The following is a 16,158-nucleotide window of genomic DNA, read 5'->3' as shown; positions in this document are numbered from 1 at the left end:
TTTAGTTTTTATTCATTTATTTATTTTCTCCATTACCTAGATCCATCACTATTCAGTTACCACAGTTTAATCTCGACTGTAATCACATTGTATTCATTATTAATGTGCACACATTAGTAACAACAAACGTTTTGTGATGATTTCTATAAAAGATGAAAGTGCCGTTATAAATTTTACACCTGCATTGAAGCAGCTAATGCAAACATAAATCATTAACATATAATTATATGAGAAGCTACAACAGTAGCAGGTAGAAGAAGTGCAACTGCAGCTGTTTGAAAGGCAAGAGTTGATGATAGGCTCATGAGGTGAAACGTCTTCAAATTTTTTCTATGTCCAGTTTCATTATTTAACACAGACATCTACCACGACCCAGATGAAAGGGAATCTCCAGACACCTCCAGAAACCTCAAACAGTAACAGCGACATCTAGTGGATCTTGCTGTTATTGTGCAGGGGATACTCTAGATTAAAAAACCCCACAACGGAACTACATTTATCAAAGAATAACATGTATCACACATTGGTGGCCTCTGCTTGAAACTGTTAAAAATCTTGTTATCTTGCTCGATTTGGGTTTTGTGTTTTTCATTTGTTGTTGACCACAAATGAAAAATCCAAGTTAATTTTTCCCAACATTTATTCCTGTGTGATTTTGAATTGCAATGTGCATCAAACAATTCTAAATCAAATAATGTGTTGTGTTTAGAGGATCATGATGCTCTGCTGTTAGCATGATTTATCCATTCATTTGTTCAGGCTTCAGTCTCGTCCAACTCCATGGGTCTCTTTGGGTCTGTCAATGCGGAACACAAACTCTGCCGGCATGAAGTAGCCCAGGTACTCCACAGTGTCAGGTGTGGTGTCTATGTAGTAGTGGCCACCTTCTCCGTGGCGGCTGAAGCCATGGGTGTGCTCCACACGGAGGTCCAAGCCCTGGAAACACAAACAACAAATGAAATAAAACCACTTCACCGAAGACTAGGGTTTAAACCAGGGGTGTCAAACTCATTTTCACCGAGGGCCACATCAGCATAATGTCTGTCCTCAAAGGGCCAGATGTAACAAATAAATAATACATGTAACTAAATGTAACTCAACGTAATGTGAAATAAATGTCACTACTCCTTAATTTTAAATAACTGAATTTATTACTTATTCAAGTTACAAACAATACAGTTGCACAGGAAACAATGTTTGTTTGTTTCTCTGTTATAACATAAATCCTTTTAATTTGTCTAGTTATTAAACCCAAAAAACTCCATCAATCAAGGATCAAACTATCCAAGTGAAAAAATAAAATCAAACACAAGTTAGGACATTAACTTCATTCAAAATGTTTTTGTCTGAGTTAAAACGGGCTTAATCACTGCATTGTGGGAAATGTAGTTTTGACCTTTTCTGCTCTTGCGGGCCACATAAAATGATGTGTAGGGCCACATTTGGCCCCCGGGCCTTGAGTTTGATGCATGTGGTTTAAATAATGACCGAACTGACATTGTGTTCACTTACAGGGTCTCTGGACACCAGCACTGACTGGCAGATGATGGGGGCGCTGACCTCAAAATGCTTCAGCCAGTTGTTGACTTCATCATCGGTGTGGAGGGGGCAAGCTGAAAACTCTCTAGGCTGTCAAAGAGCAGAGAAAGGGAGATAAATCCATCCATCCCAGACGGCTACGGGTGAGAACAGGGGTACACCCAAGACAAGACGCCAGCTCCTCTGGTAAATATATTTAATAACAAAACTGTACACTCTTTGTCATATCAGATGTTTACCATAATGTGAATTTTAGCTTTCCCTTTCTGGATGACGAAGGTGCCTCCCAAAGCCAGGCTTTTCTCTGGGTAGTGATCTTCTAGCGTTTTCCTCAACGCCGTCACAATGCTGTAGTTTCCCGTCCTCTTTTTGGCCCTCACCTCTATGACCTGGACCGGAACACAGACAAAAAAAATGACACTTCATTCTGCATAGTCACTTTCCTTTAGTTAATGTTTAGCTCTTAAATGCTGAGAGCACACAGAGAAGGAGCCAAGTCATGCATGACACTGTTAGCAAAGTTATTAAATTTCAGGTAATTGCTCACATGCTTAAAAGTCACCAGAGATAGGTTGGGTGGGGGTTGGCAAAAAGTAAAAGCTACCATTACAATGCATTTTTGATGTGTGCATTTCTTTTCATATTACCTTTCCAGGCTTCCCTTCACAAGCATACAGATTTCCCATCAGTCCAAAGTTACAATCAGGGAATTTGTCGCTATATTTTTCTTGCAAGCACTGGCCGTCAGCTGGATTGATGGAGGAGAAGTAGCTGCTGTTCACTGCAGGCCTTCCCTCCAGCTCGGTCAGAACCACAGGCATCAGCTGGGGACCACATCAACCGGGGTGTTACAACTGTGACCTTTATTTGCTCTCACTCACAGATCATTATACAGTATGTCCCCTGTCAATACCTTCAAAGCAAAGCAACTCATTTTTTGTCAAATGTACCATTTACGACCCAAAACTTGACAGCAGTCACACAAATGACCAAAGTTTGTTTTTCCTTCATCCACTACAGTCTGTAGTCAGACTTGCAATTAAATAATGTAAAAACTGAATTACCTCTGCATTAAATCCAACAATTCTGGAAGGAGCTCCTCCTGCACCAAGTATGAACGCTCCTGGCAGCTCCAGCTGCTTCGATACGATGTTCATGTCATATTCCTGAAAGAACAGGAAACAAATGAGTGAGCAATCCCGCTGACTACCAATCGTTTCTCTATTTCAAATATATGTTTTTATTATGCAGTAATTTCATTATATCAACCTTATCCACTTGGGCCAAGGGCACCAGGTACGGAACACCACCAACATCCGTGATTCGAGGGCTTCCACACAAGCCTGCAAGGGTAACAGAAACATGACACAGATTTGGTTGTCTCAGAAATGTACTGGGAAGTTTATACCACTCCTGGATAATAAATTGATTTTTTACTGATAAGTCAGGCCATACCTTCTATTATAGGTAAATGTAAGCAAAGGCCCTTAAAACTATACAGTCCATCAAAGACTCTTGAGTGAAGACAGACATGTTTAATCCTACATGCCGTTTTTGGCAGTGGCATAAAAAGGGAACCAAGGGAACCTAAGGTGTAGCTGAAATCTAGTTCAGTTGAAAACAGGACAAAGTCCATATATATAAAGCTGCACCTCATCTGACTTGTATGTCAGCAACACATCTCAAAATAGGTGAGAGGGGCAAGAAAATCTGCGGAAACGTGAAAGTAAAAAACCTTGTGAATGCTCCAATCACCTGACTTGGGGCAGAGATAGTGAAAAGGTGTAGTATTAGGAAGAAGAACATGTGAGAGAGACCTCTAACTGTTGAGTAAATTAAACTGGATGTCAAGCAAGAATGGGACAAAATTAAATTACATTTGACATTTGGAGTCTCCTCACTTCCCAAACTCTTACTGAGTGCAGTTAAAATAAAAAGTGATGTAACGCTAAACTTGCTCATGTCTGAAGTTTTTATTAATGTGTTGTATGCAATAAATTCAAGAAGAGCATGCATTTTAAAAAACACACACTAGTGTTTAGCAGTTTGCACACTAAATATCAAACCTTTGTAGTATATTAAACTGTATTTACAATTTAACAGTTGTAGGTCACTGCATTCAACATTTATTGATATTGAAGTTGCAGAAGTAATAAGTAAAAAAATATTGATGAAGTACTTTTTATCTAACTGCAGTACTTCCTCTACATAGGAACTGAAGTTTCATGACTTTAATTCAGATAAAACCAGTAACCAACTTAGAGACAGCTGTCAAATTCTAGGTCCTTTAAGATTCACCAAAAAAAAAACCATGTAGATGTTTTCTTTTTCACACGTGGAGAGGTTGTGTGGAAAAAATGTGTAACAGATATGAAGTGAGCTCTTACCTCTGGCAGGAAACTGGAAGGGTTCTTGGGTGAGATCTGGGCAGTCCACAACACTCACCTGGACTTCAGCAAAGTTGTGTTCCAAACCTGCCTGCAGAACTGCAACCAGCCAGAAATATCTCTAATTACTATTTCTTGAAATAAATCATATTTCTTTAACTTGTGCCACTTCGTATGAAATTTAAAGTCCTTACCACCACGCAGCTCCTCTAAATCCGGGGAGTGCAACTGGACCTTCTCAGTCGGGTGCTTCTCTGCCATAGCTGCCCTCAGAGCCAATCTGATCTCCGAGCAGCGGAAGAGGGGCGACGGGCAGTGGGCACCGATGTACTTCAACCAAAGACGATATATGAACAAAACTTCCCTCCACTTACAGACCTAATTTGCTGCACAGCTTTCTTTCATGGGTCGTTCTTGAATAAATCCGTTATATTATTATAAAAATCACACAATTATAGTTGTTATATGATTACATAATAAAGGTTAAGTTCATATCTAACTCAACAGATTTTACATTTTATTTTATCTACATAGGTACACGTATGAACGTTTGACATTCCAAAAGATGCGTTAAAAAACTGTCTCGCTCAAGATTATCTTATTATCTTTTTCCACTGCTTTCATCGTTTCATCTAGAGACGAGCTGTTGCGTGTTTGCATGTTTCAGTTACTTGTTAATATGGAAAAACAAACTCATATCTGCTTTCCGAATCGATAGCGGAAGTACACACGTGTTTCTACTTATGGCTGCCTCCTCTTTGGTCATTGGTCAGATGATGATTCGTCATTGACGACGTAGAAACACTTCCTGGTTGAACCAGTTGAGTCAGTAATCTTGATTGATGTATTACTCCACTAATTTTGTCCATATCTTTGTTTTCTTTTTTCTTTTTTTTGTGGCTTTTGAGTCACTCGTTGCTGATTAGTTTCGATTAGCACTCCAGAACGCTACCTAATAGGTTTGAAGGTGTAGGAGCTGACTGTCTCCAGGAGATGGCAGTAATACTGTAATTTGGACGGTAGCTGTCGTTAAAAACCACAGAAGAAGACAGTAAAGTCACTTCCTGTTTGACTCAGACATACGTTAATAGTTTTCCAAGTGTGTTTTGTTGCTAGTCAACATTGACGAGACGATAATTAAACATTGTTATCATTTTTCTACAGTGGAACCGGTGTTTTTCGCGCTTCTAAACATTGCTGCTCTCGCTTTTACGCTGCATTGTTCTGCGTAAGTTTCCGTCGGACGTAAACAAAATACCTTCGTAGGACTTCCATGGGACAAAGTGAAAAGGATGAAGAGTCTAATGAACACAAAGAGGAAGAAAGGTATGCTCATTAGCCTAAATATGTGGAAACCAGTTTACAAACGACCCAGTTTCCTTTTCTGAATCTAAAATTATGTTTCCGCAGCGGTTCGGGGGACAGTCTGTTCATCACTCAGAAACCAGTACCCGAGGCTGTAAGATCAAGGAGACGACGCAACGTCAACCCGAGGTCAAAACTCGCCTCTCTCAAAGATTTGGAAGAGAGTGAGGATGATTCATCCACTTCTGATGAAGAACCCAAAGCTGTCAATAAGCTTAAACACAAGAAACCTGAACTTCCAAAATACGCGTTCCCTTTTCTCTCATCGAGGAGAGGGAGTCCCAGAGGCACCCTATTGCCTGTCCAGAATAGAACCCTCCATGTAAGGAGAATCCGTAATGACACGTTTTATACTGATTGTTGTTGCAAATATTGCAGACTTTGATGTCTTTACTTTTTACAGAAGTTTGTTATGGGAGGCTTCTTTAAATGTGTCAGAGAGCTGTGGGGGGACTGTCAAAGGGAGGATGATACAGACTCTCTACCAACCCTGGAAATGGATGGCGATGACATATCTCCATTGTCAGAGTGAGTTTGAACTGAATAATATTTCTTTACTGGTACATGTGTGATTGTTTTAAAATAGTGTCGTATTTATCATTTATAAATATGCCTTGGTATTTATTTGTGTGCCTTTTTTAAAAAAATTGTGAGTTACTTCTCTTACTTTGGATCACATTAATCTTCTTATAAATAGATTTTGACTGATCAGAAATAAAACTATTCTGTTACAGAGCAGAGGAAACATCAGACGAGGACATCAGAGTGGTGGTAAGTAGGCTGTTAAAATGGTCTCATCCATCATGTATCATCATCCATTGGTTTGTGAACTTTGTTGTAATTGTCATCCTGCAGGACAATACATGTTTTGTGGAACCATCAAAGGGGAAAAGCCAAAGAGCCTGGTGCTCCCGATTAACACAGCAAAGTAGGTGGGAAGTCGGTCATACTGAACACAAAACCTCACCAGGAGCAGAAAGCAGGGCATCAGATAAAACATCATCGGAGGCATCTTTCCAGAGTGATGCACCGCTGCCACAGTATGCATTGAGTTCTGATGATGGAGGATCATCTTGGGACGTTCCCATGGAAAAGAAGAAGGGTGTTCTGGCCCCATATAAAAAACAAAAGACAAAAACACACCAAACATACAAGAGGACTCTCTTTCAACAGAAATCGAGGGAAGAAGATTTGTGCAGCATCAATGATGCTATCGCTAATGTGCAGCAAAAGCCAAAGAAACACAGACAGAAAGACAGCGGAGCAACAACGGAGCCTCAGAGTGATGCTTTGAAAATGGACAATCGATCACAAATGTCAGTGATAGAAGATAAACCTGAAAGTCAAAATCTCAACAGTCTCTCAGACCTTTTTGGTAACGCGTATAATAACAGTGTATGCAATGAAACCGTAAACATAAGGAAAAAGAAGAGAAGACGCAGAGATCCTGAAAGTGTAGCGAAAGCAAATGATCAGGAAGATCGGTATGTGGCAAAATCTGTCAGTGAAAGGGTGCAAGAGGCGCCCATCCTGTCTGAGGACAGCAGACCAGAGCTTTCAGCAAAAGCATTAAATGAAAGCAGTGGAGTGAAGAACTTCAGCTGTAACAGTGATGTTATAGCTGAAGGCATGCCTAATTCAAAGCATAGGAAAAAGAAGAAAAAGTCTTCATCAGAACATTTCAGACAGGAAGTGGATAGAAGTCTAGAATCTTATGTGAGAACAGAGGAATCTGGGTTTTCAGTCGGCTGTAACCTGGAAAATATTGGAAAGAAAAAAAGAAAAAGGGATGGGAATGCTGAATGTTTAAATGATGCTGAGATTCCAATGAAAAAAAGGAAAAAGGAAGTGACTGTTATGTTTGGAGAGGAATCTGAGGAAAAGGACGCATCGAATGCTACTTCAGATTTACCTCCGATGTCAACAGAACATTTTCACGAATCAAGTGCTACGTTGGACAGTCCTGCACCTTTTAGGGAAACATTAGAACCCAGTTATGTAAAAATAAAACGGCACAGGAAGAAACGGTTAACTCCTTTGGATGTTGTGCTGGATGGAGAAGAATGTGTAGATGTGAACTTTCATAATGATCCTGAAATCTTAACAGAAAGTGAGAGACCATTTAAAAAAAAGAAGAAAAGAAAGTATAAAGATATTGATCAAGCAGAGTCAGCTCCAGACCCTTTGGATAATTCTGCATTCATACCAGCACAAAAGAAAAAGAGGAAAAAAGAAGAGACAGTTCCTTGTGTGGAGAAAAGTGAAGTAAAGATGGCATTAAACAGGACTTCAGATTCGTTGTTGATGCCAAAAGAACAGTTTGAAGAATCAAGGATAGAGTTGCAAGTTTTTGCAGTGTCGGAAACATTACAACAAAGTTACAGTAAAAGGAAGAAGCAGAAGATGTCTTCTCCTAATGTCACTGGAGATGCAGATCATGGTGTTGAGAAGTGCTTTGTTAATGATGTAACTTCTAAAAAGTTGAAAAAGAAGAAGAAAACACTCTTTTCCTCAGAAGCGAGTCTCTCAAACTGTTGAAAAAAAAGTTGAAATTGTAATTCAGCACAAAAACAAAACAGTGCCTCAATCAAAATGCTGAACTGGTGATTTAGGGAAACGAAACATTGAGCAGGATTATTACCACGGTGGCACAACGTGATGATTCAGGGTCTGTGTAGGAAAGGAAACAAGGACTTCATCCTTCCTTGTTGCTGATGCAGAGGAAAAAGGTGTTAAGAAATGTAGGGAACACAACTCTCAGTCAGTCACTAGATACTTACGTCTGGGGCAAAAGCAACTTCTGTCAGCTAAGTTGATGTAATGATGTAATCTGTAGGAAAGGAAGCAGAGTTGAGCAGAATAGTGGCAAAAAAAGTGTTGCACAAATGTTACCGCTGCGTCTTAAATAATTTTTTAATTGTTTTGTACGAAAACATTTTTGCTTCCACGGTTTAACTTCAAGTTTGATGTGTTGAACTATTTATACTCTTAAAATAAAATACTATTGTACCAACTAATGACTCCTGACTATAAAATATATGACTAAAATTGCTTTATAACATGTAAATGATAAATTATTTGAATCATTTGGTGATGTCACTTGTTTTTTTTTAATTATCTTTCCGTAGTAATAGGTAACTGACGCTCAAACACATGTGTCAAACGGATTTTGTGTAATGAAGGCAATATCAATATACTATATTACATCTTCTGTCAGCTTTGCATTGACTTTTCCACTTCTGAAACGTTTGTGTTATTTTGAATGTAATTAGCGGAAGTAATATTTCTAAGTAGACCATCTGGCACCTGTTAAATGACAATATATTGAAAAAGAGGAATATTAAGCGGAGTACTATGGTTCACTTAAAATATATAGCTTTTCATGTTGTAAAAATGCATTTTGTGGACAGAAAATCTAATTCCATAACTACATCATGGTAATGTTTACGTTTCATCTGGAGTTTTTATTTTGAAAGCCTTGACCGGAAGTACTAACATGATCTTTTTACTGGTGAATGGAAACGACTGTTTTTATTGCATTTGTAGTGGGAAAACTTTTGAAACACAAAGTCAGCAAATACTTTAATCTGTGTTTTAATTTTGAATTTTATTTATTTTTTAGTTTTTCTTCAAACAGCCCGGGACGTCTTGCCCAACTCTCCTCCTGGGATCTGCCACAAGTCCGAGAAGACGCGTTACGTAAGCGCGTAATGACATCACGCTTTTAAACTATTGGGCTGTGTAGCTCCAGCTGGAAACTTATCCCCCCCCCCATCCCTCCCTACCCTTGAAGCGTTCGAACCAGCGCGTCCCTCGCTGATAGTCTTCAGCCATGTCTTCACACAACAACGTTGTGTGTGTGAACGAGGCCAGGAGAGTGGCTATTTTCGGGGGAACCCACGGGAACGAGATGTCAGGCGTGACGCTCGTCAATCTGTGGGTGAAAAACAGCGTCGAGATCCAGAGGAAAGGAATCGAGACCAAACCTTTCATCACCAACCCGAAGGCTGTGGAGAAGTGCACCAGATACGTGGATACGGACCTGAACCGAGCCTTCAGCCCGGAGAATCTCAGGTAAACACCGATGTGTCGGACCGGACTGCTGCTGCTGCTGCTGGGGGGGGGGTGTTCGGTGTTCCGGGTTCAGCTGTCATTCATGTGGAACGGAAACTTTTTCATGTCAGACACGGAACCAGTTACGGAATCACATTTAATAAGACATTATTATCTTATTATATGTGATCGATTGTCAGCTAGTTCTGCCTGGACGCGCACCTTTATATTATAAACCTTGACAAACGATCTGATCGTTGTCCCTCCCGAAGCAAATAATTATTGTAGTTAATAATTTAGCTGTGGCGAATTGTTAACTCCTCCGCGGAAAATGTCATCATAGAAATGTTATTGTACAATATGTTCGAGATAATCGATCGTGCGTATTGCTCTGGGGGTAGAAATGTGGAAATAGATAACACAGGGATAATACAACGTGGATAAAAACATACGGCCGTGTAAAACAAATAAAAACAATGCATTTTGAACGGAACGCGGCCGTGTAAAACAAATAAAAACAATGCATTTTGAACGGAATGCGGCCGTGTAAAACAAATAAAAACAATGGATGAACATCGGATGGTTTGTCATGGATTATTTCCACCGTTTTCTTCAAAGGATTCCCTCAAAATAAACGTCACGTGTTCGTCCCCATCAGCAGGTAGTGCGTGTTTACAATCTGCCCATGCCCCCACCCCCCATCATCCTCCCCCTCTCTCCTCCCCCCCTTCCCCTCACCCCCCAGGCTCCCTGCCAATAACAGCAGAGCCGTGTGTCCCCGGACTTGGGTTGACTGTCATCCAGCAGGAAAAAACGTGAGCGGAACGTGACCGGGATGCAAATGATTTCAAGCGATTTTTATTTTTAATTCGTTCCTCTTCGTGTGCAGCAGAGCGGGAAAAGCCTGACACAAACTCTGCACACGAAGAGGAACTATTAACTAACGTGGCTGGAGAACATCGTATCCTAATAAATCATCGTAGCCCATAATATTCCCAAGGTTACTATGGTACATGTGTATGTGTGTGTGTGTGTGTGCTTGTTGTTTACCTGTTGTGGCATCTTTGCTCAATCTGAGGAAATGTGACAAATAAATATGAAGTATATGGACAGTTTTTTTATATTCTTATTTATGAAAACATTATTTGTCCTTAACTCTCAAATGTCAAACTGAATTAAGAAAAAAAAACGAAAAAAACCCCAAAATACTTCACAACAAAATGACAGTCACGTGATTTGTTAGTCATATTTTTACTTGCTACCTAAACTGTGCTGTAAATCTGACCTGTTGTGAAATTTTACGCTACGGTTGCTTTAACCACCTCATCCTATTAATTGTGAGTGATTTTCTAACTGCTCTTGAGCTGACAAACTTGACCTCTCTCAAGGCTGCGGTTAAGAAGATTAACAGCCCATGGTTGCCTCTTCTCCATTATAAATAGAGGGTCATCTCCTCCTCACGTTACTGACACATCAGTTTGAGTGCTTGTGTTTGAGACCGCTTCAGCTGCAGCCCACGCTGCGCTTTGTGCACTAGCGTCCAGATAACACCAGATATTATCTGAAAATGGGGCCAGAGGAGCGGATGTGAGGGAGGAGAGACAATATGAACAGCAGAGGTGCTATTCTCCTGTTGCTCTGAGAACATCCTAGACCAGTGGCTATTCTCTAGCGCTTTCAAAGAGCCAGGAGTAAAAAAAAAAAAAAGGGGAGGTGTGGTGAAAGTGTTAGAGTGGGACATCATTGTGTAAATTATTCATATTCTTACTAGTCTGTTCAGCAGAATGATCTGATACGCTGTGTGTGTCTGCGTCCTGAAGCGCCCCGGGAGGAGACCACCTGCCCTACGAGGTCCGGAGAGCCCAGGAGATCAACAGGATATTCGGGCCCAAAGGAAGCCCCGACGCCTACGATGTCATCTTCGACCTCCACAACACGACGTCCAACATGGGCTGCACGCTGCTCCTGGAGAACTCCAAAGACCACTTCAATCTGCAGATGATGAACTACATCAAGGTGACAGTGACTTTGGAGATTTTTTAAACGTTTTTTGAAAGGCACAAAGGCACCTCTGTGTGATTTGTCGGTCTGCTGCTTCGGCTGTTTCAGTCACCTGTCATTGTGTGCACAATGCTTCAACCGGTTGTTACCAACACGCCATTGTGTGTCCGTCTAAGTCAACGGCTTACCACCAGCTTTTTTGGAAAGGCTTAGTTAACCCGTGTAAATCATCTAATTGCCAGATTAGGTGTTGGATCACCCATTAAAATAAACCAAAAGATGAATTTCTATTTTCTTTCGCATCTGAGTGTTAAAGTAAACATCAGATGTTTGAAGACTCACCTCATTCTGTTAGAGTTTGAAGTTATTGTAATGGTTGTAGCGCCTGGTTTGTGCATGGATTTAAGAATTAAAGGTCAATAGAAATGTGGGTTTATCATTGATCATATTTAGAGTCCGTTCAAGTGCCCCCACTCTAATAGATAAGAACACCTAGTAGACTATAATCTATTTAAATAACCAACAGCTTAACCTGAGAAGATTATAGATGAGTCCATGGTGGATTCTGCTCTTCTGACTTGATCACAAGGAAGAACAACCAACATATATTCGTTTCATACCTACTTTGAATATATTGGATGTGTTACACTTCATCTTTATTTATTTTATTTAAACTGTTCGCTGACAGTTAGCACTCTGTGAGACAGTAGCTGTTGTCCACAGTGTGACATAGTTTTTAAAAAAAATATAAACACATAAATGTCTGCAGCTGAGGTCTGGTTTTTGTCATTTTTCTTTCACAGAAAGCCATCGCTCCAGCCAGTTGTCTTGTTCTGCTCAACGAACATCCTGTTTTGAAATATTCCACTTCACGCTCCGTTGCCAAGCACTCCATCGGTGAGTCACTCAAGCCTGTCCTATTAACAGTCGGGTCGAGGAGGAGGGGGGGTGCCTTCAAAATATCCCGAAGGCGCTTTTTCCATCGGAGCCTTCCCATTGTGTCTGCACAGGTCTGGAAGTGGGTCCCCAGCCTCAAGGGGTTCTGAGGAGCAACATCTTTGAGTCGATGAGGGTAATACTGAAGCACGCCCTGGACTTCATCGAGCTGTTCAATGAAGGTAGGGCGACATACCGCAGCAGTGTAAGCCTGTAAGCTACAGCACACCACAGCAACGTGGTCGTGTCATAAGATCTTAAATCCCTGGTACCCCTCCCCTTATGTTTTTTTCTTGTTTTACGTAAACAAGGCGGTGTATGCCCAACTTGACTCTCAGCACATTGGTTTCTCCTGGCTGGTCTGCTTGTTGGGGGTTGGTTGGTTTCCATGTCGTTTGTATGGCTGCCAGTGGTTTGGTAATCTCGCTGATGAACGCCGGGTCGCCGACATTAATGGCTGGTCCTGCACTTTGAAGCTGTGACGCATGAAGAAACAAGTTGTGAAGCTCTGGGACATTCAGTCATTGTTTTAGATGAAAATGATTTTCTCTACAGAATAGTAATCACCGAGGTTCAGTGGGAAAAAAAAAAGTTTTCTGTTTGTCCTCATCGCTCTGTGCTCCTGCTTGCATAATAACTGCTCAGTGGCCACTGGCAGAGTAACGCAGTTCATCTACTTAATGTCCGAGCACTGCCAAGAAACACTTCCTGTTGGCTTCCAGAGGTTGCACACAACTACTTGAGCAATAGAGGGCTAATGCTGCATTCATCACAGCCATGTTACATCATATATACAGTGTATATCTATCAGATAGATAGATAGATGCATGTCATAGATAGATAGATCAACAGACAGATAGAATTGTTATGAGATCACCCTTTTCTGTTTTCCTTTATTTGTTGTTCTCTTACTGTTGGAAAATTACACTGTTCAATAACTGTGTATTCTACATAAGTGTGTTTGATGCTGCTTTCAGTGTTGTGTGTGTGTGTGTGTGTGTGTGTGTGTATTGTTGTGTCTGTGTTGCTCAGGCATGGAGTTCCCGCCCTGCACCGTGGAAGTTTTCTCTTTCTTAGAGAGGATTGACTACCCCAGAGATGCCAACGGAAACATCATTGCTATGGTTCACCCCAATCTGCAGGTAAAAACGATGATAATCTGTCTTTGCTCTAACCTAAATCCTCTGTCTGAGACATCTTTGGCTAATGTGTGACCAGATTATTTCAGTTTCAACAACGTGATCAAGTTACTTATTGCTTGTTGTTCTTTCAGGACTGTGACTGGGAACCGCTGAACCCGGGTGACCCAATGTTCCAAACATTTGATGGGAAGACCATCCCCTACCAAGGCCCGGGCACAGTCTATCCCACTTTTATAAATGAGGCAGCCTATTATGAAAAACAACAGGCATGTGTAACGACCAGACGGGAAACCTTGGTCGCGAGTGCCATCAGAAAAGCGTGAGCCTGACGGCGATCATGGACACATGTTAACCACAGTGACGGTCCCTGTATAGATTTTGCACTTTGTTCTGTTAGCAAATGACTAGATACCATCCTTTACGCACTGGTTTAGTTTTCTATGCATTTACAATAAGAAAATGTATTAACTATGCAAAGAACGCTTGTGGATGCTTTGCAAAGAGGCGCCATGATGGTAATGGAAACTGGTTAACTGTTGTGGTATTTTTTAAAATGCTGTTACTTCAAAAGTACATTAATATTACATCTACTTAATTCTTGTAATATTTTAAACCGAGCCTAATCATTAGTGGCTTTTGAATAACAATACAACACTTCTGTTGCTCAGGATGGCTATTGAGGATCATAACCTTCAATTTTTGATCCAGAACTGTAACGGTTTTTGTCTTCTGAAATATATTTGTAGCATCTTTGGGAGGGTGTTTGTGGCCTTTGATTCTACCTACCTGTAACTCCTGTGGTTGCATCTGTGGTGCTGTCCTGCTGTTGCCTTAATAGAAATTTGGGGAAAAATTTGCACAACAAATTGGGAGTGGGCTTTGTAAATTATATATGTACGGTCTCATGTTATTTTGATAAGAAAAGTTGCATGTTCTTTTCCTCTTCACCAATGGGATGCAGTTCAAAATATGTTTTATAGTAATATATATGTGTCTATTTTGATATACTTGTTTTGATTTAAATGACATCCAACACATGTTGAGCTCTGTCACGGACTGGCGTCGTGCCTGGAGTGTACCCTGCCTCATACCCCAAGTCATCTGGGTTAGGCTCCGACAACCCTGTGATAGGGGAAGAAGCGGTTATTGATGAATGATTGATTGAATGAATGAACACTTGTTGAATCATGAATCATATGTATTCTCTAATCTTACCATAATCGATTTTTCCATTCTGTGCTGTTTTTAGTGGCACCGTTTACATTCACATGACTGTTCTGTGAAAGTTATCCATTCAATAAATGTAGTTCTCCGTTATGATGTCCCATTTTATCATTTGCACCCCAGAAGATTGAGCTCCTGACTAGTCAGACTACATGCTGTCATGCGGGTAAGTGGCCGCCAGGGGGCATCAGATTACTAGTGTGCAGTCTTCCACGCTTTACTCTGCAGCAGCGTAACATATACTGTATTTTAGCAACCAATTAGCAGCTACCAGAGAGTACTGTAGATCCCACATAAAAGCAGTTCATCTGAGTATCCATTTACACTAGTTCAGCTGTTTTTACTTAGAAATTATATAAAAAATGATAACGAATAAAATTTCAAACATTCCTTTCCCCAAACCCCAGAGACTACTACTCAAATCATAATAATCATTTTTATATTTGAAGTTACAGACACAGCATTATAACACACTATTGACCAGCATGCTGTTGGTAATATTGTGTGCAGCTGCTGTGTACAGAATTTTGCAAATAACACATTTACTGTTTATAGATCACATGTTGATCACTTCACAGGGAAGCATCTGTTAACTCCATACCTGGAGACTTTGTTTGCCTCATAATGGCTGCTCCATATCTGCAGCAATACATCCTTTTCCCACCAACTAAATTACTTGTCTCAGGTGTCCCAGGACATTTGGAATTGAATGGGAGGGACCTTTCAAGATCAGTTATGGGGAATTAAGAGGATTACATAACAACTGGCAAAGACTTACAGCATATAATGAAGGTGGAGTTTTTTAATGGGAAGGAGAGGACATGTGAGTTTGGCTTGAGACTAAAGTGAAGAGTTTTGTATGCCAAGTAAAATGTGCAGACAACTATTATGTTCATAGTCTAAGAGTCATGTGTTTTCCTGATATGAAACGTTCATGTCACCTTTGTCGATCATACATCTGCCGTCCACAAACTGACTGTGCTGGACACTTGTAGGTTAACGAGAAAAGTCTAAGCTTTTCCTGTCATAACATGTTAGAGTGTGATTTGTAGCTCAGTCTCATGGCTACAGGCTGGTCATAGGCTTTCTCGTCTATTTATTACAATAACCCAATCAGGGCTCTCAGGCTGCCAGCAAGTGCTGATCAATGAGTCCTTGTGGCGAGTGAAAGCTTTTAGGAGAACAATTTCTCTGTTCTGGGCTGTGATCCAAACGGCCACTTGAAAAGAACAAGCGTCCAACTCTGCCTCCACCCTCCCCATCATACTCTGTCCATGACGATAACTTTATCCTGCCATGTATAACATTACAAATCTAGTTTACTGGAAGTCTTCTGCTTGGTTGATAACCAGATTTCTACATGGATGCAGCTACGCAGGCAATGCTGAGATGAATGTGATACCCTTTACCTTTACTCCTTTTCTTTAATCTCGTCATGAAAACCACACTAATCAAAAGTTTTCAAGGTAAGATGAAATATTTTTTTCCCCTTTTACTAAATGTAAACTGTT

The 16,158-nt window shown here is 40.6% G+C and overlaps 2 protein-coding genes and 1 long non-coding RNA gene across 4 annotated transcripts; 2 read left to right on the top strand and 1 right to left on the bottom strand.

Moving 5' to 3' along the window:
* Window positions 1-10,028, bottom strand: LOC137605842 (ester hydrolase C11orf54 homolog). Of its 2 annotated transcripts, XM_068330691.1 has the most exons (12): window positions 9,334-10,028; window positions 9,077-9,225; window positions 8,072-8,121; window positions 6,259-6,398; window positions 4,121-4,256; window positions 3,927-4,025; window positions 2,809-2,882; window positions 2,604-2,705; window positions 2,187-2,363; window positions 1,779-1,928; window positions 1,513-1,629; window positions 1-936 (listed from the first exon to the last, which is right to left on the bottom strand). In XM_068330691.1, exons 4-12 carry the CDS (start codon window positions 6,361-6,363, stop codon window positions 763-765), a joined length of 1,134 nt encoding a protein of 377 aa, XP_068186792.1. In that variant the 5' UTR covers window positions 6,364-6,398; window positions 8,072-8,121; window positions 9,077-9,225; window positions 9,334-10,028; the 3' UTR covers window positions 1-762. The 2 variants fall into 2 exon arrangements, with proteins under 2 accessions (XP_068186792.1, XP_068186791.1); XM_068330690.1 differs by having other exon boundaries at window positions 6,259-8,121.
* Window positions 4,200-6,285, top strand: LOC137605844 (uncharacterized). The gene is made up of 5 exons (XR_011037798.1): window positions 4,200-5,252; window positions 5,337-5,613; window positions 5,695-5,819; window positions 6,026-6,062; window positions 6,147-6,285. It is a non-coding gene; the product is annotated as an uncharacterized lncRNA (long non-coding RNA).
* aspa (aspartoacylase) lies at window positions 8,966-14,740 on the top strand. The gene is made up of 6 exons (XM_068330692.1): window positions 8,966-9,365; window positions 11,165-11,360; window positions 12,149-12,242; window positions 12,356-12,463; window positions 13,314-13,423; window positions 13,555-14,740. The coding sequence occupies exons 1-6, from the start codon at window positions 9,124-9,126 to the stop codon at window positions 13,744-13,746; spliced, it is 942 nt and encodes a 313-aa protein (XP_068186793.1). The 5' UTR covers window positions 8,966-9,123; the 3' UTR covers window positions 13,747-14,740.
* Window positions 14,741-16,158: the final 1,418 nt, after the last annotated feature.

This window comes from Antennarius striatus, chromosome 13 (assembly GCF_040054535.1).
Source record: "Antennarius striatus isolate MH-2024 chromosome 13, ASM4005453v1, whole genome shotgun sequence".
Lineage (NCBI taxonomy): Eukaryota > Metazoa > Chordata > Actinopteri > Lophiiformes > Antennariidae > Antennarius > Antennarius striatus.
Note: the sequence above shows the minus strand (reverse complement) of the source record. Positions and strands in the feature narration are given on the sequence as shown.